Raw genomic sequence first — 22805 nt, 5'->3', positions numbered from 1 at the left:
GACTTTAAATATAAGACATTTCTACTAAGTGTGTGATGGAAAATATAAATGTGGCATTGAGTTTTTTGGACTCAAGAAGTTAAGAGGGAATAAGTTTTCTGTAGTGCACATAGTAGACATCAAATGCATTAATGTTTAATCCATGTTAATTTTAGATTGTTAGTTAGAGTAAGTGTTTAAAGTTTAAGTTTATTTATTTGTGTCACAAGCGGGCTTACATTAACACTGCAATGAAGTTACCATGAAAATCCCCTAGTTGCCACACTCCGGCGCCTTATCGGATACACTGAGGGAAAATTTAGCACGCCCAATGCACCTAACCAGCATGTCTTTTGGACTGTGGGAGGAAACCGGAGAAAACCCATGCAGGGATGGGGAGAATGTGCAGACTGTTAAAACACAAAACCTTGTTCTGTGATTCTGTGTGTTGGCCACTGGGAAATTCACATCCCCTTTTTAAAATTATTGATCTCTACTGGAATCATAACACATGGAGTATATTGGCAATCACTGCTCATAAAAGCTCTCTTATATCTTTCTTTCTCCTCCTGATAGGTCCAGTGATCTGGAATGCACCGTCTGAAAGGGCAGTGGAAGCAAAATTAGTGGTATAATTCAAATTAATATTAGTTAAGTATTTGTCAGGAAAACAAATTTCTGGGCTATCGGGAAAGAACAGGCAAGTAGGATTAACTGGACAGTTTTAGCAAAGAGCTGGTCTCCTTGGATGCTACATCAACCTATGTTTAAATGATTTTATGATAATCCAGCTGATGCATTCACTTCCTAAATTATCAGGCTGTCAATCCTAATGGAGTTAACAAATGTCATCCTTAGATATCCCCATCAATGGCATCAACATCATTCCCAAGCCAGATAGCTATCACTTTTATTTTCAATAACCTTGAACAGATCATTTTTGGGATGCAATCTTTAACAATGTCACTGAGAAGCAATTTAAGATGTTAACATAAGAACATAAGAAATACGAGCAGGAGTAGGCCATCTAGCCCCTCGAGCCTGCCCCGCCATTCAATAAGATCATGGCTGATCTGAAGTGGATCAGTTCCACTTACCCGCCTGATCCCTATAACCCCTAATTCCCTTACCGATCAGGAATCCATCTATTCGTGATTTAAACATATTCAACGAGGTAGCCTCCACCACTTCAGTGGGCAGAGAATTCCAGAGATTCATCACCCTCTGAGAGAAGAAGTTCCTCCTCAACTCTGTCCTAAACTGACCCCCCTCTATTTTGAGGCTGTGCCCTCTAGTTCTACTGAATGGAGAATTCTAAAAATATAAAGAAAGAAACGCCCTTATAGGCTAGCTGGATTTATGCTCTGTTTGGCATGACAGCAACCATGCAAACTGGTCTTAAACTCATTCCTTGGTCTCTGGTTTGATCCGGGTCTTTTAGGGTTAGTTGATCATAACCAGTAAAACATTGGTTCACGGCAATTGGCATCAGGCTCACTGGATTAGGAGAGAGGCAAATCATCCAAGATTCCTGCTCTCCCACAAACTTTGTCATCTTGAGAACTACACCTCAAATGTGTTACAGTTTGCAAGAGAGGAGAGAAATTCTCAGAGAAATTTAAAATTTAAACAAAAACAAAAAAAAAATTCTATAGCTTGTACACAACAGAAGAAAAATGAATAAGTACACCATGGTAGGAAAAGAAATAATTATTCTAGTTTCGGCAATGTGCTCCTCACAGAGCAGAGTTTGTCTTTCTTTAACACTAGTTTCAAACACAACCTTGTCAAAATTATAGCACTGCAGTTAGTTGTTCTTCCTTCCTCAACCTCCATCATGCCCTGATCAATGCTCCACAACAGTACTTAACATGTTGCATTTTAGACTTAAAGTAAAGGCATGAAAAGCCTATGTGAAACCCGTTTCTTGTTAAATAGAGTTGGAATCTAATTATTGTGGAGTTGTAAAGCAACCACTAATAAGCTGAGCATGTGATATAAAATTTGTGTTTCTTAAACAAATAGTCTATTCCATCTCGTTCGTTTTTCTCTGAAGCACTGAAGCAATTTTTCTTTTGAAATAACCTATTTTATTTTTAACAAATATTCATGCTATTTTTCTCTCTATAATATTCAGATTAATGACAGGTCAGGATCAATCCGACAGATTTCACATTCACATTTTTACTGTTAATTTGTAGGATACTGGCAAGATCAGCATTTATTATCAATCCCTCATTGCCCTAGAGTTAAAACGGAATGACTTCCACGCCATTTCACAGGGCAGATAAGGGTCAATCACAAGGCTGTGGGTCTGCAGTCACACATAGGCCAGGCTGGGTAAGGCCAACACATTTACTTCCCTAAAGGGCATTAGTAAACCTGATGATTTTTAACAACAATCCATTTGTTTCATGATCACCATTACTTATGCAATCTTTTTCGAAAAAGTGCAATGATTATTTGATTTACTGAGATGGGATTTGAAATCAGGTCATCACTCACCCAGTGAAATGATCACTAAACTACCTTGCTGTTACGATTTTTAAAAAGTCTTATTAAAGATTTCCCACATTTGAATCCAGTGTACTTACTGTTGCTATTCATTATCCACACTTTAAAACTTCTATTGACTAACAATGAGGACTTGGACGAACACGACCTATCTATATTCAGCTAAAGACAAATGCACATCTTCTGTCAAGTTTAAACTAACTCACCTGGTGGGAACAGTTTTCCATTTTACACCTGATGCAATTGTAATGGAGCACAAAACTGGGTGGGGTGCAAAATGGCTGTGTGGTCAGAACACAGTAAGAAGTTTAACAACACCAGGTTAAAGTCCAACAGGTTTATTTGGTAGCAAAAGCCACACGTGGTGTGGCTTTTGCTACCAAATAAACCTGTTGGACTTTAACCTGTTGTTAAACTTCTTACTGTGTTTACCCCAGTCCAACGCCGGCATCTCCACATCCTGGTCAGACCACAAGCAGGTTCAGTTAATGTTCTGAAGAAGCCATTTTTGACTTGAAATATGTTTCTCCCTCTACAGATGCTGCCAGACTTAATGAGTCTTTCCAACACTTCCTTTTCATATTTCAGTTAAAATCTGGGTTTAGTTACTGATTTCTGTAATAGAGAGTTGCTAAGGAAAGGCCATGTTCTTCACATTTTTGAGGTTGGGTTGGAGAAGGCCGGGGGAGGAGGGAAGACAAAGTAAAGCTACCCTAGATTCTCTTTGTCATGCCTCTTGGAGAGGCAGTTTCAATGAAATGGAACTGTCCATCATACTACAAGATATGAAGTACCAAGGAAAGGAAGAGATGGAAAATACCTTAAAAAAAGGACGGCCTCAACCGGGATATTGGGTTCATGTCACACTATTTGTAACTCCCACAGTTGCGTGGACCTGCAGAGTTTCACTGGCTGTCTTGTCTGGAGACAATACACATCTTTTTAGCCTGTCTTGATGCTCTCTCCACTCACATTGTTTCGTCTCTTAAAGACTTGATTAGTTGTAAGTATTTGCATTCCAACCATTATTCATGTAAATTGAGTCTGTGTCTTTATAAGCTCTGTTTGTGAACAGAATTCCCACTCACCTGAAGAAGGGGCTAAGAGCTCCGAAAGCTTGTGTGGCTTTTGCTACCAAATAAACCTGTTGGACTTTAACCTGGTGTTGTTAAACTTCTTACTGTGTTTACCCCAGTCCAACGCCGGCATCTCCACATTAGGAGAACAGCACAGATTTGTCACAATATGCTCAACGTTGACACTGAATTGACAATGTTTGTTGGATGTATCACAATGTTGATTAAAGTGTAAACTCAAATGTGCCACAAACTCTAATGAAGTATTAGGTAGATCAAATGTCAGAATTTGGTTGAAGGGAAAAAAAATCAGCAAATTATTCTGGACATTGAACTACTGTCAAGAACCTACAGACGTTATGGCACAGCCATTAAATAATTAGCTTAACATTTCAAATTATATCAGCAAATCATGTGCAATCTACTCTATCACAAACTATTTGCAACCCATTTAATCTCCTGAGGAACAGAGATTAAATTAAATAAAAACAAGTACTTTTAAGCTCGTTCTACTTCATTGATTATGCTGATAATCATATTGGTGTAATCCTCACTACTTTCATCATGTCGGAACTCTGTGCCCATCATGGTGCAGCGACGGAAGACCATTTTGTTTTCAGTGAGGGTTCCTGTCTTATCAGAGAAGATGTACTGGATCTGACCGAGGTCCTCCGTGATATTCAGCGCCCGGCACTGTAGACGGTTGTTGGTACTTTCATCGTACATCTCAGCATCGTTGTGTATGAAGAATATCTGACCCAACTTTACAAACTCAATGGAAACATATAAAGAAATAGGGATAAAGACCTGCCAACAGAAGCAAAAGTAACTGAGATCAGAATTTTCACATAGATTTGACATAAATCTGATTAAATATTCCCATGCGGATACCCCTATTTATGAAGGTCATGGATTCTTGTATTTTAGGTGACTTTCAACCATTTGTACCTTGTGGGTGGCATGGTGGCATAGTGGTTAGCACGGCTGCCTCACAGCACCAGGGACCCGGGTTCGATTCCTGGCTCGGGTCACTGTGTGGAGTCTGCACATTTTCCCCATGTTTGCGTGGGTTTCCTCCAGGTGCTCCGGTTTCCTCCCACAGTCCAAAAGACATGCGGGTTAGGTGCATTGGCCATGCTAAATTCTCCCTCAGTGTACCCAAACAGGTGCCGGAGTGTGGCAACTAGGGAATTTTCACAGTAACTTCATTGCAGTGTTAATGTAAGCCTACTTGTGACACTAATAAATAAACTATTTTCTTTCTCATTAGATTTCCTGAATTTGCAGTTGAGGTAACAACCTGGTGACCTGCACCTAATCCACATTTAATATGTAATAAAAGCAAAGTGGATGCTTGCTCTCTGGCAGCATATCTTCTTCAAAGTCATCCAGACTGGAAACATTAACTCTGTTTCCTTCTCCACAGATGTTGCCAGACCTGCTGTGTTTTCCCCAGCATTTTCTGTTTTTATTTAATACTCTATTGTTCTAGAAGTCATCTAGAGCCTCACAAGCTCCAGGTTCTAGGTTGGAGAAGAAAGGCAAGGCCCTGAAATAACTAGTCCACCTTTCTCATTGTGAAATGCCTGATGTGGGTTTTGTGCACTGCTGCAAACAAGTGGCTAACCTTCTGTTCCATGTTTTCCACAAGAGGCATGAACCTGACAGTTTATCATACTGCTTTTAATTACTCACCACATAATACACTGTAAATAATTTGTTCATAATATTTTCAGAATGAATACATTTGTATTGCAACAGTAAGTAACTAGCTGGTCTGACACAACACGGGATGTCTCCAGAATTTGAATTCAGAGTCGTATTTTCAACAGTGCCTTCAAGATGAACAAGGGAGAAGTTGGTTACGACACTAACTCGTAACATCCACCAGTGGGGCTGAATATAGCACTTTTGAATGACTTGCTAATTAAAGCTGAAGTGATATTGAGCTGAGAAAGTGATAACTTAAGTACGGTAAATTTTGTATAACCAGGGGCCTAACTCTGCATTGCTTTTGCGTATTTAAACCAAGGGTCCTCAAGTCATTCAATATATAGTGTGCCCATAAATCACTGTGATGCGCTATCAATAAGGCGAAAGATTACCGATGTGCCAATACAAGTGTAGGCTTTTATTCACAACAGAATCAGGAGCAGATCCCAACAAATAACCAACCTGGACTGAACAAGGGGGGAGGAGACACCCACCTTTATACTAGGTGCCGAGGGGAGGAACCAAACTGGAAGGGGATGTGTCCAGGTATGACAAGCACACACAACGGTGGTCCATATAGGATAAAGGCACAACTGAGGTCCACCACACACTGTATTTTGATGTGTCCCTAAAAATTTAACCTTGAGTTTATATTAACCGCTAATTTATATCATAGCTTGAATTCCTCTATGTTGTATCCACACGTTACAAATATTTAACTAAGACAATCAAAAAGATAGCGAAATATGCAGGTACTTCGAATCTGAAGAAAGTAACTGCAGCTTGTCTGAACATAGTCGGGAGTTCAAAGTCCCTGAACAACAGGTCAAGCACATAAACAGGCGGCACAGTGGTTAGCACTGCTGCCTCACAGCGCCTGGGACCTGGGTTCCTGTCTGTGTGGAGTGTGCACATTCTCCCCGTGTCTGCGTGGGTTTCCTCCAGGTGCTCCAGTTTCCTCCCATAGTCTGAAAGACATGCTGGTTAGGTGCATTGGTCATGCTAAATTCTCCCTCAGTGTACCCGAACTGGTGCCGGGGTGTGACGACTAGAGGATTTTCACAGTAACTTCATTGAAGGGTTAATGTAAGCCTACTTTTAACACAAAATAAATAAACTTTAAACAGATTCAGGCTAAATAACAGCCAGCAATTGATCCGATTTACCTGCAGCAGTATCATCATCGTCAGAAACATGTAGAGTCCAGACACAGTGGCTGAAATTAAGTTGCCAGTGCTGTCTGGGAATTCAAATGGAGTCCATGAAGTGAGGGTTCCAACCCAAATACTGTGGCCTGAGGTAAAATATTAAAAACATCCCTAAATAAAATGGTATGCTGACAGGTTAAAGTATAGCTTTTTCCATAAAAGGAATACAATACTCAAAAATAATGGATACGCACAGTTTGGCGTGACCATTTTGAAAAACGAACATAAACAAGTCACAGCACATGCTGTCAAACATTGCCCATTTCACTTTAAATGTTCTCTGTTGCTACATCATCGAAGTACCCACAATGTGCCTTTGCACCGTCAATGTGATGTTCTTGCATCGTGCTACTTCAAATCAAACTCCTTCAGTGTCAGGATAAGTACAGTGAATGATGTGCATTCACCCTCATATCAGACCCTCAGTGTCAGGGTGAGCACAATAAATCATCCTGACACTGGGAACAGTGTGTCAGGTTTAATTTCCTTTAAATAAAGACTCAACTCTATTTCCTGAGGATCTGATGCCCAATTCGCGCTGTTCAACAAGTATTCTGAGTCACCCTGGATAAACTGGTAAACTTTACTCGTTGCAGTCAGCTTTTCCTCCCAGCAGCCCATCTAGCTAATGCTTCAAATATCACCTGCCCTGCGTGTGGTAGGGTCTGTAGATCGTACATTGGACTGATCAGCCATCTTAGAACTCATTGAAATGGAGAGGAAGCAAGTCATCCTCGATCCGGAGAGATTACCTATGGAGGAGGCGGCTTTACATTCTGCTTTCAGAAATAAACACAGGGAATGGAATCTACCCCACTGGAAACAATTCTACAGGTCTCGCAATTCACCTCACTGGCTTTTCTCATTAAAACTCGCCATTGTCAATGGTGTGGCAATTGCGTGAAAGCAATAAAAGTAATGAAAGAATGTAAACAGTAAAAGATACAGACTAATGAGAATGCCTTGCCATGCTAAAACAAGAATTATACGGCAGGTTTTTATCCCCCCACATTTTAATTCAAGATTCTAATTACAACTGTGGAATCCACCTATGTTAGAACTACAAGCTTTCAGAGCACCACTCCTTCATCAGGTGACTCACCGAAAGCTCATGATTCCAAATTAGCTTGTTGGACTTTAACCTGGTGTTGTGAGACTTCTTAGTTGCCCACCCCAGTTCAACGGCGGCATCTCCACATTATGTTAAAACTATGGCCAACATTTTCTGGCCTCTCCTCACCGTTTTTCTCGGTGGTGGGAGGCGGCACACCATTCGTTGACAGCGGGATTCTCTGGTACCACCGCTGTCAATGGGAATTCCCACTGAAGCCACCCCCACGTCACCGGGAAACTTGCGGCAAGGGTGCGCCACCGGCAGGACCAGAGAATCCTGCGCTCATGAATGGCCGGAGAATTCCAACCTATAATTACGAGCTATGCATAGTCACAAGAGTTTTTGCTGTAACACTTTCAACAGGAACAATTTAGATTAGTTGATTAGACACAGTTCCTTTCATAGAATAAAACATACCAAAAGATTTCGTAGATGGATTATAAAGCAAAATGGCACAGCGAGCCATAGGAGATAATAGGGAAGATTTTCAAAAGTTTGGCCAGAGAGGTAGACTTTAAGAAATGTCATCAAAAGGATTACAGTAAGTGCTGGAAGCCACCCAAACCTTTGTGATGTGTGTCAGGTGGTGTTTTTACACACAGGATGACACTGGGTACAGAGTGACATCACGTTTGGACATCCAAGCTATTAGAGAGATGAGGGAAAGTGTGTGGGGGGTGGTCGGCAGAGGTGAAAAATAGTATCTGAAAAATATAAAAAGAAACCTGAATTTTGGACCCAGTTCATGAGTTTTTAAGTCCATAAGATACAGGAGCAGAATTAGGCCGGTCAGCCCATTATATCTGCTCCGCCATTCGATCATGCCTGACATGCTCCTCATCCCTAATTTCCTGTCTTCTCCCCATAATCCTTCAACCCATTACCAATTAAAAAGCTGTCTGACTCCTCCTTAAATTTACTCACTGTCCCAGCATCCACTGCACGTTCGGGTAATGAATTCCACAAATTCACAACCCTTTGGGAGAAGTAGTTTCTTCTCAATTCTGTTTTAAATTTGCGACCCTTTATCCTAAGACTATGACCTCTCATCCTAAGGTGCCCCACAGTTGCATTAAAGCTGCTGCACAATTGGCAAAGAATGAATACAGGTCCTAGCTCTTTACCGAGGTAAATGGATTATGGATCAAAACACCAGATACGAAGCCATCCAGTATCAGAGTGACAAGACTGGCTAAAAACCAGACTGACCATTGAATCCTACAATGCAGAAGGAGGCCACTCAGCCCATCAAGTCTGCACCGACTGTAATCCCATCCAGGCCCTATCCCTATAACCCCATACACTTACCCTAGCTAGTCCCCCTGACACTAAGGTGCAATTTAGCATGGCCAATGCACCTAACCTGCACATTTTTGGACTATGGGAGGAAACCCACGCAGCCACGGGGAGAACGTGCAGACTCCGCACAGATGGAGCTGGGAAGTGCTAACCACTATAGAACATAGAACATAGAACATTACAGCGCAGAACTATGCCACCGTGCTGCCCGGTTTGAACTGGATGTTTGGCTACGCTACAGAAGGAAAAGAGGTAGAGGGCCAGAGGAGTTTCAGGATAGATTCTAGAACTTATGACCAAAACAGTTGAAAGAAAAAACAATGGAGGGATTTGAAAACAAGGGTGAGAATTTTTAAATCAAGATGTTATTTAACTAGAAGCCAAGGTAGATCCGCGAGCACAGAAATAACTGATGAATGAGAGTTTGTGTGAGTAAGGACACAGAGCATTATAAAAGATCACCACTTACTATAGTAATTAGTTAATCCCATCAATTGCTACCCATTTCAGTCTCAACAGACCATTCTCATATGCATCATTCCAGCTACAGCAATTAAGTTGAAGGTTGCTCCCCTTGCACATCTTACCCAGTGCTCCTATAAAACACATTACTGCCATCAGGCTCACACAGCATAGAACATTAGTGTTCATTCTCCTCTCCAATTTACTCCGCTTGTAGCGAGGCCCATTATTGTTAAGCATTGCTTTGGTCTCATGACCTGAAGAAAATACAGATTAAAATTGCTATTAATCATCATATATTTCAGTACATGTCAAACAGTAATTTAGCTGAAATGCTGCATTGGATATTATTTTATATTATTATAGTAGGGATTATTGTTAAATCAGGATTACTGTTGTATCAGACTCTCTGGCCATTCATGCTGGCGGGGTTCTCTGGTCCCCCCCGCCGGCAGTGCATTCCCTCCCATGGTTTTCACAGCAAAGTGCAGTGACATCAATGAGAATTCCCATTGACAGCAGCAGGACCAGAGAATCCCGCCACCAGCGAACAGCGCGCCATGTCCCGCCCGCCGCCAAGAAACACGCAGTTGGGGGGGCAGGAAATGGAGAATTCCCCCCATTGTTACTTCAGATTGGTCCAAACCTATAAACCTTTAGTTAATGCTAGTTACTGTTTCAGTCAAAGAGCATATTCCATCCAAAAGTTGCTTTAAAATTGTTGTCAATCATTAAACTACTTAAACACTGTTGTGTCATTTTCTTGGTCTTTGAAGGTCTTTTTCATTATCCCCAGATTTGCATTGACTATAACTGGCCTCAGATGAAATATGTCTTCCATCATAGCAGGTAATATGCTAAATAAAGATTCACGTTCCTTCAGGGTTCATCACAGAACCCCTACAGTGCAGAAGGAGGCCATTCAGCCCCTCGTGTCTGTACCCACCCAGGCTCTACTCCCGCAACCCCACATATTTACCCTACTAATCCCCAGACACCAAGGTCAATTTAGCATGGCCAATCAACCTAACCCGCACATCTTTGGACTGTGGGAGGAAACCCACGCAGACACAGGGAGAACGTGCAGACTCCACACAGACAGTGACCTAGAGGCTGGAATTGAATCCTGGTCCCTGGCGCTGTGAGGCAGCAGTGCTAACCACTGTGCCACCATGCCGCCCTTCAAAACTGGAGAATAGCATGCAGGTCTAAAATCTGTTTCCCACCCACGCCGAACATTTTGAGATTCCTCTGGCCCCATTCAAATAACATATACCTAACAATGTTCTTTTTAATGTGTTATTTGAATGGGGCCAGGAGAATTGTAAATTGTGGGGCTTGGGTGCGAAACAGATTTTTAGGCTCGCATGCTATTCTTCGGGACCAGCGCAATCTACGAACGGTGCGGTGATGCCAGAGAATTGCCCTTCTGGAATATTGTAATATACAACAGTGGCTTGCTGGTCCATTTCAGAGGACGGATATCACCAGGTTGGTGTAAAATTGGAGCCACATCTAGGCTTAGCCTGGATAAGGAAATCAGGTTCGCAATCCTCCGGCCGTTCACGCTCACCACCACTGCCAGCGAGGATGGAGAATCTGGTGCTCAGCCAAATCGCTGTTCACTGCAGTGGGACCAGAGAATCCCACTGGCGTGAACGGATGGAGAATTCCAGCCCAGGTTTCTTTCCCAATTGGGGTTTTTCAGCCATGTTTTAGCTTCATGGTCATTTCTGCAGATGATTTTAATTTTCAGATTTTTAAAAAATCTTCAATCCTGACAAGCTTTCAGAGAATTAGGTTAAAGTGATTATTTTGAAGTAAAATTCTCAAGCTGGTGGGAATTGAAATCCTGCTCTCTGGATTATTATCGTGTAGGTCTTAAGGTCATAAAAAGCCCAACATGATTTAAAAGTGCTTAACTTGGAGGTTTCAGCCTCATTGTTCCACAGGAGCAGGCTGAGGGTAAGGGAGCTTGTTTGTGCACTAATTTATTTAATTATTTTTCAGTTAAATTAGTGAAAAAAATCGGAGGTTTTTTTTCTAAACAGGAAATAGGCCCAGCAGCAGCCTGGGAAGATTTTGGAGGGTTTAAAAGTAGGCCGCACCTTTGAGCGGGCAGCGTCGTTAGCAGGCAGCGGAGTGAGCAGGGGACAGAGTGAGAGCTAAAAGGGCTTTGGCTCACAGGGCTTCGGCGAGGAAGGTTGTTTGTTTGTTTTTCTTTGGTTACACCCCCTTTTTGTTTTATCCCCAAAACTAAAAAGGACATGGCTGGTATGAGTGGGAGGCCAGTATACTGCATTCGGTGTGGGATGTGGGAGTTCCTGGAGACAACTTGCCTCCCGGAAGTCCATATCTGTGCCAGATGTGTGGAACTGCATCTCCTGAAGGATCGTGTAAGGGAGCTGGAGCTGAGGCTCGATGAACTCAGTTTAGTTAGGGAAAATGAGTGAGTAATAGATAAAAGTTATAGTCAGGTAGTGACACCAGGGTCTCGGAAGGAAGACACGTGGGTCACGGTTAGGAGGGGTAATAGTCAGAAGGGTGATGTGCCAGAAAGCACCCCAGTGGCAGTCTCCCATAAGAGAAAGGGATGGGCAACAGATGGGAGAAGGGAAGGGAGTGAGCAGTCTGTGGAGGGATCCCCTGTGGTTGTCCCCCTCCACAATAGGTATATTGTTTTGGATTCTGTGGAGGGGGATGACCCTCCAGGGGTAAGCCACGAGGACCAGATCGCCTCCACGGAGACAGGCTCAGGGGTCCGGAAGGGAAAGAAGGGGTTTAGGAGAGCGATAGTTGTGGGGGACGCAATAGTTAGAGGCACGGACAGGCGCTTCTGTGGGACTGAACGAGAATCCAGGATGGTAGTCTGCCTCCCTGGTGCCGGGGTACTGGATGTCTCCGAGAGGGTAGGAAGCATATTTAAAAAGGAAGGTAGTCAAACGGATGTGATTGTACACATTGGGGGAAATGATGTAGGTAGGAAGAGCAGGGGGGTCATACGAGAGAAATTCAGGGAGTTGGGTGCTAGGCTAAAAAGTAAGACCTCCAGTGTAGCAATCTCTGGACTGCTCCCGGTGCCTAGTGCAAGTGAGGCTCGGAACAGGGAGATTCTACAGTTGAACGCGTGGCTAAAGGACTGGTGCAAGAGGGAGGGTTTTAAATTCATAGATAACTGGGAAATCTTCAAGTCAGGATGGCAACTGTACAGAAAGGATGGGTTACACCTTAACTGGAAGGGAGCAAATATCCTGGCTGGGAGTTTTGCTCGAGTGTTTCGGCAGGATTTAAACTAGTGTGGCAGGGGGGTGGGGAACAAAACAGGAGGTCAGTAAATACTGAGGCTGGGGTCGAGCTGGGGGCCAGGGCAAGGCTAGCTAAGAAGAGGAGCACTCTGGAGGAGGAGGACCTGACTGGGCCTGGAGGTCTGGAGTGCATCTGCTTCAATGCGAGGAGTGTAACGGGTAAAACAGACGAACTTAGGGCCTTAATGCTTGTGCGGAATTTGGATGTGGTTGCGGTGACGGAAACTTGGTTAAAAGGACAGGACTGGCAGCTGAATATTCCGGGGTATCAGTGTTTTAGGCGAGACAGAGGAGGGGCTAAAAAAGGTGGGGGAGTAGCGATATTAGTTAAGGAGCATATTACCGCGGTGCAGAGGGTAGACAACTTAGAGGGGTCATGTACTGAGTCGCTGTGGGTGGAACTCAGAAACAGGAAGGGTGCAGTCACTATGCTGGGGGTGTACTACAGACCACCCAACAGCCCACGGGAAGTGGAGGAAAGGATATGTCAGGAGATTCTGGATAGGTGCAGAAAACATAGGGTTGTTGTAGTGGGGGACTTTAATTTCCCTGGCACAGACTGGAAAGTGCTTAGAGCTGGGGGACCGGACGGGGAGGAATTTGTAAAATGCGTACTGGAAGGTTCTTTGGAACAGTATGTAGATAGCCCGACTAGAGAGGGGGCTATACTGGACCTAGTTCTGGGAAATGAGCCCGGTCAGGTCGTCAAAGTTTCGGTAGGGGAACATGTGGCAAATAGTGACCACAACTCTGTTAACTTTAGGATAGTAATGGACAAGGATGAGTGCTGTCCTACGGGCAGGGTGCTAAATTGGGGGAAGGCTGACTATAGCCGGATTAGGCAGGAATTGGTGGATGTTGATTGGGAGAGGGTGTTCGAGGGTAAGTCCGCGTCTGGCATGTGGGAGTCTTTTAAGGAACTATTGATAAGGCTGCAGGATAGGCATGTGCCTGTAAAAAGGAAAGATAGGAAAGGTAGGATTCGAGAGCCGTGGATAACCAGGGAAATTGAGGATCTGATTAAAATGAAAAGGGAGGCGTACGTTAAGTCCAGGCAACTGAAAACAGATGGAGCTCTGGAGGAATACAGAGAGAGTAGGAAAGATCTCAAACGGGGAGTTAGAAGGGCAAAAAGAGGGCACAAGATGTTCTTGGCAGGCAGGATTAAGGAGAATCCTAAGGCATTCTATTCATACGTTAGGAACAAGAGAGTTGTCAGGGAGAAAATCGGACCTCTCAGGGACAAAGGAGGGGAATTATGCTTAGAACCCAAGGGAATAGGGGAGATCCTAAATGAATACTTTGCATCGGTATTCACGAAGGAGAGGGGCGTGTTAACCGGGAGTGTCTCGGAGGGAGGTGTTGACCCGTTAGAGAAAATCTCCATTACGAGAGAGGAAGTGTTAGGTTTTTTAGGGAACATTAAAACTGACAAAGCCCCAGGGCCTGATGGCATCTATCCTCGACTGCTCAGGGAGACGAGAGAGGAAATTGCTGGGCCTCTGACGGAAATCTTTGTCGCTTCTTTGGACACGGGTGAGGTCCCTGAGGATTGGAGGATAGCGAATGTGGTCCCGTTGTTTAAGAAGGGTAGCAGGGATAACCCAGGAAATTATAGGCCGGTGAGCTTGACGTCCGTGGTAGGGAAGTTGTTGGAGAGGATTCTTAGAGACAGGATGTATGTGCATTTAGAACGGAACAATCTCATTAGTGACAGACAGCATGGTTTTGTAAGAGGGAGGTCGTGCCTTACAAATTTGGTGGAGTTTTTTGAGGAAGTGACAAAAACGGTTGATGAAGGAAGGGCCGTGGATGTCGTCTATATGGATTTCAGTAAGGCATTTGACAAAGTCCCACATGGCAGGTTGGTTAAGAAGGTTAAGGCTCATGGGATACAAGGAGAAGTGGCTCGATGGGTGGAGAACTGGCTTGGCCATAGGAGACAGAGGGTAGTGGTCGAAGGGTCTTTTTCCGGCTGGAGGTCTGTGACCAGTGGTGTTCCGCAGGGCTCTGTACTGGGACCTCTGCTATTTGTGATATATATAAATGATTTGGAAGAAGGTGTAACTGGTGTAATCAGCAAGTTTGCGGATGACACAAAGATGGCTGGAATTGCGGATAGCGAAGAGCATTGTCGGGCAATACAGCAGGATATAGATAGGCTGGAAAATTGGGCGGAGAGGTGGCAGATGGAATTTAATCCGGATAAATGCGAAGTGATGCATTTTGGAAGAAATAATGTCGGGAGGAGTTATGCAATAAATGGCAGAGTCATCAGGAGTATAGAAACACAGAGGGACCTAGGTGTGCAAGTCCACAAATCTTTGAAGGTGGCAACACAGGTGGAGAAGGTGGTGAAGAAGGCATATGGTATGCTTGCCTTTATAGGACGGGGTATAGAGTATAAAAGCTGGAGTCTGATGATGCAGCTGTATAGAACGCTGGTTAGGCCGCATTTGGAGTACTGCGTCCAGTTCTGGTCGCCGCACTACCAGAAGGACGTGGAGGCATTGGAGAGAGTGCAGAGAAGGTTTACCAGGATGTTGCCTGGTATGGAGGGTCTTAGCTATGAGGAGAGATTGGGTAGACTGGGGTTGTTCTCCTTGGAAAGACGGAGAATGAGGGGAGATCTAATAGAGGTATACAAGATTATGAAGGGTATAGATAGGGTGAACAGTGGGAAGCTTTTTCCCAGGTCGGAGGTGACGATCACGAGGGGTCACGGGCTCAAGCTGAGAGGGGCGAAGTATAACTCAGACATCAGAGGGACGTTTTTTACACAGAGGGTGGTGGGGGCCTGGAATGCGCTGCCAAGTAGGGTGGTGGAGGCAGGCACGCTGACATCGTTTAAGACTTACCTGGATAGTCACATGAGCAGCCTGGGAATGGAGGGATACAAACGATTGGTCTAGTTGGACCAAGGAGCGGCACAGGCTTGGAGGGCCGAAGGGTCTGTTTCCTGTGCTGTACTGTTCTTTGTTCTTTGTTCTTTATGAATGCACTTTCATCTCTCTATTTTGATTCAGCAATTTTATAAGAAGAACCAGCCAACATTTATTCAAATTCACATTGCTGGAAGAGGCCCTTTAAGGTGCCACAGTAGTCTACTTCAACTCTCTTTGGTAAGTGGTGATCCCACCTCATGCTTAAGAGCCCAAGGGAGCAACTTCATAATAAACAACAAGTCATAAAAACAGAAATGCTGGAAAATCTCAGTAGGTCTGACAGCCTCTGTGGGGAGAGAATGGAGCCAATGTTTCGAATCTGGATGACCCTTCGTCAGAGCTCTGTGAAGGGTCATCTAGACTCCAAAACGTTGGCTCTATTCTCTCCCCACAGATGCTGTCAGACCTGCTGAGAATTTCCAGCATTTTCTGTTTGTGTTTCAGAATCCAGCATCCGTAGTATTTTGCTTTTATAATAAATAACGGTATACCTGCATATACAACTATTCCCACAATAGCTTTTGTGTTCCGGATGGTGCAGCCTCGAAGTAAGAGGCTGTCTTTATTGAAGCCAATCTTATTTTCAGAGTTTTCCCTGCAAAGCAAAAGAAATATCATGTTTTCTCCTTCTTAAAACACTCAACGCAGCAAAAAGATCGACTGTAAAGCTTTTACTAAGAGAAAATCTGACTCAGTTTTGAAAAGTATGTTCTGCTGAGGTCCAGCTCCTGGATTTGGGCTATTATTATTTTTTAATATTTCACCTAACTTATGCCCACAGTGTTGAAAATTAATAAGACTTTATGCCACAGTGCCCCATGATATGGTTGTTTCTCCCTCAAGATCCTTATCCTTCATGTGGGCAAGTGCTTAGTGGCAATGATACGACTGGCTCAAAAATCGCAAACACACAAGATATTAGAAGTGTGAATAAACTTTCCACTGGTATTTCATTTTACTATACATCATGTATACAAATTCATGCATTATATATTTTTAGACAATTCTTGACTTCTTTTAATTATCTAACCATAAGTCTCAAGGCACTGCATACTGAAATGAGCTGTTCAGAAGTTCTGTCAATGAGATTATCAGAACATAGTAAGAGAATTCAAACATTCTTCCTCTCCCACTTTGAGAGGTTGTCCGCCATCGTAGAACTCACAGCAGAATAGTGAGAAGCAGGAACTATCTGCATCCAGAATTTTAAGAATCAAAACTGAATCCCATTGCTCCCTATTGATAATGTATTAACTGGTCAATGACCAGTTAAAACCAACATTCAGAAATATAATATCACCAAACCTAGAAATTAGCATGAAGATGCACTCAGACCCACAACTCCAGTCATAGGGCTTTCCAGCACAGAAAAAGACCATTCAGTCCATCGTGTCTGGGCTGGTCATCAAGTACCTACCTATTCTAATCCAATTTTACAGCACTTGGTCCATAACCATGTATGTTATGGCATTTCAAGTGCTCATAAATGCTTAAGTGCTGTGAGGGTTTCCACCTCTACCACCCATTCAGACAGTGAATTTCAGATTCCAACCGCCCTCTGGCTGAGATAGTTTTCCCTCAAATCCCCTCGAAATCTCCTGCTCCTTATCTTAAATCTATGCCTTTTGGTTATTGACCCCTCTACTAAGGGGAAAGGTCTCTATTTATGTCTCTCATAGTTTAGCACACCTCGATGAGGTTCCCTCTCAGCCTTCTCTGCTCTAAAGAAAACAACCCCAGCCTAACCAGCCTCTCGTCACTGCTGAAACGCTCCAGCCCAGACAACTTTCTAATGAATCTGAACCCTTTCTAGCGCAATCACATCCTTCCTATAGTGTGGCAAACAGAACTGCACATAGTACTCTTAACTGTGGCCTAATGAGCATTTCATAACCTCCCTGCTCTTATAATTTATGCCCCAGTGAGTAAAGGTGAGTATCCCATATGCCTTTTGTGGTGAACCATCGTTGGTTCACCACTGGGGTTGTTATTGTTGTTGTTATGGGGGTTGTACTATGTTGTTGGGTTAGGGTGTTTACCTGTCCTAAGTGTTATCATGGCACACTCCAGTGGGGTCCCGCCTCCGGTGGCAGGGTATAAGACCCCCTGCTCCGGCAGGACCCCTTCAGTCTGAACGGGTGAATTTGTGTTAGTAGTTTCATTGTTAATGTATTAAAGCCTTCAGTTCTAAAGCCTTGTTTCCGGGTGCTCATTGAGGTGCATCAATTTAATACATTAACTGAGAATATGGAACAGATCCTAAAACCGGATCGTCTGACACTGGACCCACGTGCGGTCGGTGCAGCTAACACGTTCGAACATTGGTGGAAGTGCTTCGAGGACTACCTGGCAGCCTCGGTAGCTATCACTACAGACAGTGATAGACTCCAGGTCCTCCACGCAAGGGTAAGCGACACGATTTACCTAGCCATTCGTGCAGCTTCCACTTACCAGGGTGCCGTCGAGCTCCTAAAGAATAGGTACATTACGCCACCCAACGAGATTCACGCTCGTTATCTCCTCGCTACACGACGTCGGCAGTCGGGCGAGACCATAGAAGACTACGCCAATGAACTCCTGCAGCTTGCCAGGGGTTGTGACTGTAAGGATGTCTCCGCCGAGCAGTACATGCAAGACCTCGCCCGAGACGCGTTCGTAGCAGGGGTAGGGTCCTCGTACATCAGACTTAAATTATTAGAAAAGGGGAAACTCAACTTGACCCAGGCAATGGGGATGGCCGTGAGGTTGGAGGCGGCGTCGAAGAGCTTGGCGCTGTACCCCGAGGACCACGTGCAGTCAACGTGGTTGGAGCAAGCTCTGCTCCCTCCTCGCCCCGCGAACCCGCGCTCCCAGATCGATTCGACGACGGCGGCAGCTCCAGGTGGCCAGCGATGCTATTTTTGCGGTGGGGCCAAGCATCCACGGCAACAGTGTCCGGCAAGAACGGCAAGCTGCAGCCAGTGCGGTAAAAAAGGCCACTACGGCAAAGTCTGCAGGTCCAAACCTAAAAACGGCAGTGCAGCTTGTAACCCTCCAGAACGGAGACCATCTCTTTCGGCGCTGCAGTACCCACGAGGTCCGACCACGTGCGATCTCAGGACGGCGCCATCGTGGCAGACAGAGGAGGAGGAAGACCACCAGGAGTCGCTGCGCTTGGAGCCCTCGGCCACATGCGATTCATGGGGGCGGCCATCATGGTCCACGACGACTAGGAGCGACCAGCAGGGGTCCTCAGCATCCACATCGGCAGCATGCAGCAGCGACCAGCAGGGGTCCTCAGCATCCACATCGGCAGCATGCAGTGACGCCCAGGGGCCAACGGTGGCGTCGATCTCTCTGGATCAGACCAGGCATTACAGACTGGAACATTCCATGATGGAGGTAAAGGTTAGTGGCAGAACTGTGAATTGTCTGTTTGACAGTGGGAGCACCGAAAGTTTCATACACCCTGAAACTGCTAAAAGGTGTGGACTCCGGGTTCTCCCTGCCAAACAGACAATTTCCATGGCATCACAGTCCCGGTCTGTACCGATCCAAGGACGATGTATGGTAACTCTTGAGGTACAGGGCACAGTTTACGAGCAATACAGGCTCCTTGTGCTACCTCACCTTTGCGCGCCAATTCTCCTCGGACTAAACTTTATGGCCCACATGAGGAGTGTGATCCTACAGTACGGTGGGCCACTCCCTTCACTGGCAGTAGGGAACCAGCCGCAGCCTCCAAATTGCCCAAAGCGCCCCGCGTGCAATCTATCCACCCTGAAGATCACGACACCATCCCTTTTTAAAAATCTGGTACCTGGCTGCAAGCCCATCGCTACTAAAAGTAGGCGTTACAGCGCTGAGGACCGGATCTTTATTAGATCTGAGGTTCAGCGGCTCCTCAAGGAAGGGATCATACAGGCCAGTGCTAGTCCGTGGAGAGCGCAGGTCGTGGTAGTCAAAAGCGGGAACAAACCTCGGATGGTCATCGACTATAGTCAGACCATTAATAGATACACGCAGCTGGATGCGTATCCTCTCCCGCGCATTTCTGATATGGTCAATCAGATTGCGCAGTACCGAGTGTTTTCTACCATAGACCTTAAGTCCGCCTACCATCAACTCCCCATCCGCCCAGAGGACCGACAATATACGGCTTTTGAGGCGGATGGTCGTCTATACCAATTCCTCAGGGTTCCATTTGGTGTCACCAATGGGGTCTCGGTCTTCCAGCGTGCTATGGACCGAATGGTGGACCAGAACGGGTTGCGGGCTACCTTCCCGTACCTGGATAACGTCACCATCTGCGGCCATGACCAGCAGGACCACGACACGAATCTCCAACACTTTCTACGCACTGCATCTCGCCTGAATCTGACCTATAACAGGGAGAAGTGCGTATTCCGTACGCATAGGTTAGCCATCCTCGGATACGTGGTGGAAAACGGGGTCATTGGCCCTGATCCAGACCGTATGCGCCCACTCACTGAACTTCCCTTGCCCGCTAGCACGAAAGCACTGAGGAGATGCCTCGGGTTCTTTTCGTATTATGCACAGTGGGTCCCCAACTACGCGGACAAAGCTCGTCCGCTCATTAAGTCCACGACCTTCCCACTTACGCCGGAGGCCCAATTGGCCTTCAAGGTTTTGAAAAGCGACATCTCGAAAGCCACGATGCACGCGGTGGATGAATCCATCCCTTTCCAGGTGGAGAGTGATGCATCGGACTTCGCCCTAGCCGCCACACTAAACCAGGCAGGCAGGCCCGTCGCGTTTTTTTCCCGCACCCTTCAAGGCCCAGAGATTCGGCACTCAGCGGTGGAAAAGGAGGCTCAGGCCATTGTGGAGGCAGTCAGACACTGGCGCCATTACCTGGCAGGTAAGCGGTTCACCCTGATCACGGATCAACGATCCGTGGCGTTTATGTTCAGTAACACGCAGAGGGGCAAGATCAAGAACGATAAGATCTTGCGGTGGAGAATTGAGCTCTCCACCTATAATTACGATATTATGTATCGTCCAGGGAAGCTCAATGAGCCCTCGGATGCCCTCTCGCGCGGAACATGCGCCATCATGCAGGAGGACCGCTTGAAGGCTCTCCACAATGATCTGTGTCATCCTGGAGTCACCAGACTCTACCACTTCATAAAAGCCCGCAACCTACCCTACTCGGTGGAGGAGGTCAGGTCAGTTACTAGAAGTTGTCGGATTTGCGCAGAATGCAAACCACACTTTTATCGACCAGACCGGGCACATTTGGTCAAGGCCACTCGCCCTTTTGAGAGGCTGAGTGTAGATTTTAAGGGCCCCCTTCCCTCAACGGATCGGAATGTCTATTTTCTTAACATAATAGACGAATTTTCCCGGTTTCCGTTTGTTTTCCCCTGTGCGGACACGTCGACTGCCACCGTCATCAAGGCATTCAGTGAGCTTTTTACCCTGTTCGGGTACCCCTGCTATATTCATAGCGACAGGGGCTCGTCGTTCATGAGCAACGACTTGAGGCAATTCCTGCTCTCATTCGGGATTGCCTCTAGTAGAACCACGAGCTACAACCCTAGGGGTAACGGACAGGTGGAAAGGGAGAATGCTACAGTCTGGAAGGCTGTCCTACTGGCACTGAAATCCAAGGGCCTTCCAGTCTCCCGGTGGCAGGAGGTCCTTCCAACTGCGCTCCATTCTATCCGCTCCCTCCTGTGTACGGCAACCAATGCTACTCCCCACGAGAGGATGTTCTCATTCCCTCGGAAGTCGTCCTCGGGGACCTCATTGCCAGCCTGGTTGACGTACCCAGGACCCATCCTTCTGCGGCGCCATGTGAGGGCTCGCAAGTCCGACCCCTTGGTCGAACCGGTCCAACTCCTCCACGCCAACCCTCAGTATGCCTATGTGGCATATCCTGACGGGCGAGAGGACACTGTCTCCATTAGAGACCTGGCGCCCGCAGGGGACGTAGCAACTCCTGTCGCTCCTATTCCCCCAGTCACAGATCCACTACTCCTCATTACTTCCCCAGACGTGGCGCGGTCAGCACCGGGACCAGTGCATAACACTTTTACTCCCATGTACAGCTTGCCTGAGACTCGGAGATCGGCGCCACCATCATCACCACCACCACCACCACCAAACGTTCCAGGATCCCCTACACCATCGCCTCATCAGGGCCGGCCGGCCCGGGAGTCTTTGAGGGGACAGCCAGATGTTGCTTTGAGAGAGCCACCGCAAGCACCTGCTCCGGTTTCGCAACCGGTGTTGAGAAGATCGCAGCGTCGGTGTGGTCCTCCAGACCGTCTGGACTTGTGAATCCTGTTATTTTTTTTTGTCATTGTCTGTTTTCATCCACCCCGCCACCTTTGGTTCCTAAAGGAGGGGTGAATGTGGTGAACCATCGTTGGTTCACCACTGGGGTTGTTATTGTTGTTGTTATGGGGGTTGTACTATGTTGTTGGGTTAGGGTGTTTACCTGTCCTAAGTGTTATCATGGCACACTCCAGTGGGGTCCCGCCTCCGGTGGCAGGGTATAAGACCCCCTGCTCCGGCAGGACCCCTTCAGTCTGAACGGGTGAATTTGTGTTAGTAGTTTCATTGTTAATGTATTAAAGCCTTCAGTTCTAAAGCCTTGTTTCCGGGTGCTCATTGAGGTGCATCACCTTTTTAACTAACTTTTCTACTAGTCCTGCTGCCTTCAGGGATCTATGGATATGCACCCCAAGATCCCTCTGGTCCTCCGTACTTTCCTGTGTCCTACCATTCATTGCTTATTTGCTTGCATTGTTAGTCCTCTCAAGATTGATCACATCATACTTTTCAGGGTTAAGTTCCATTTGCCATTGTTCTACCCACCTGACCAGATTGTCAATGTTGTCCTGTAGACAAAGGCTTTTCTCCTCACTATTTACTACACCACCAATTTTCATGTCATCTGTGAATTTACTGATCATACCTCCCACTTTCACATCTAGATCATTAATGTACACTACAAACAGCAAGGGATCCAGCACTGAACTCTGTGTTACACCACTGGAGACAGGCTTTTAGTCACAAAAACAACCTTCGACCTTCACCCTCTGCCTGCCATAAGCCAATTTTGGATCCAATTTGCCAAATTGCCCTGGATCCCATGGGCTCTGGCATGGGTGGGCAGAGTGGTTAGCACTGATGCCTCACAGCGCCAGGGACCCCGGGTTTGATTCCCGGCTTGGATCACT

At 45.8% G+C, this 22805-nt stretch overlaps 1 protein-coding gene across 1 annotated transcript in view; it reads right to left on the bottom strand.

Moving 5' to 3' along the window:
• atp10b (ATPase phospholipid transporting 10B) overlaps nt 1-22805 on the bottom strand; it is a 105240-nt gene that overhangs the window by 66411 nt on the left and 16024 nt on the right. Inside the window, 4 exon segments of the mRNA XM_078231726.1 lie at nt 4083-4376; nt 6449-6576; nt 9491-9622; nt 16107-16210. Coding sequence (XP_078087852.1) covers nt 4083-4376; nt 6449-6576; nt 9491-9622; nt 16107-16210 — 658 coding nt within the window.

This window comes from Mustelus asterias, chromosome 16, assembly GCF_964213995.1.
Source record: "Mustelus asterias chromosome 16, sMusAst1.hap1.1, whole genome shotgun sequence".
NCBI classification, from domain to species: Eukaryota; Metazoa; Chordata; class Chondrichthyes; order Carcharhiniformes; family Triakidae; genus Mustelus; species Mustelus asterias.
This window is presented reverse-complemented; position numbering and strand designations above follow the sequence as displayed.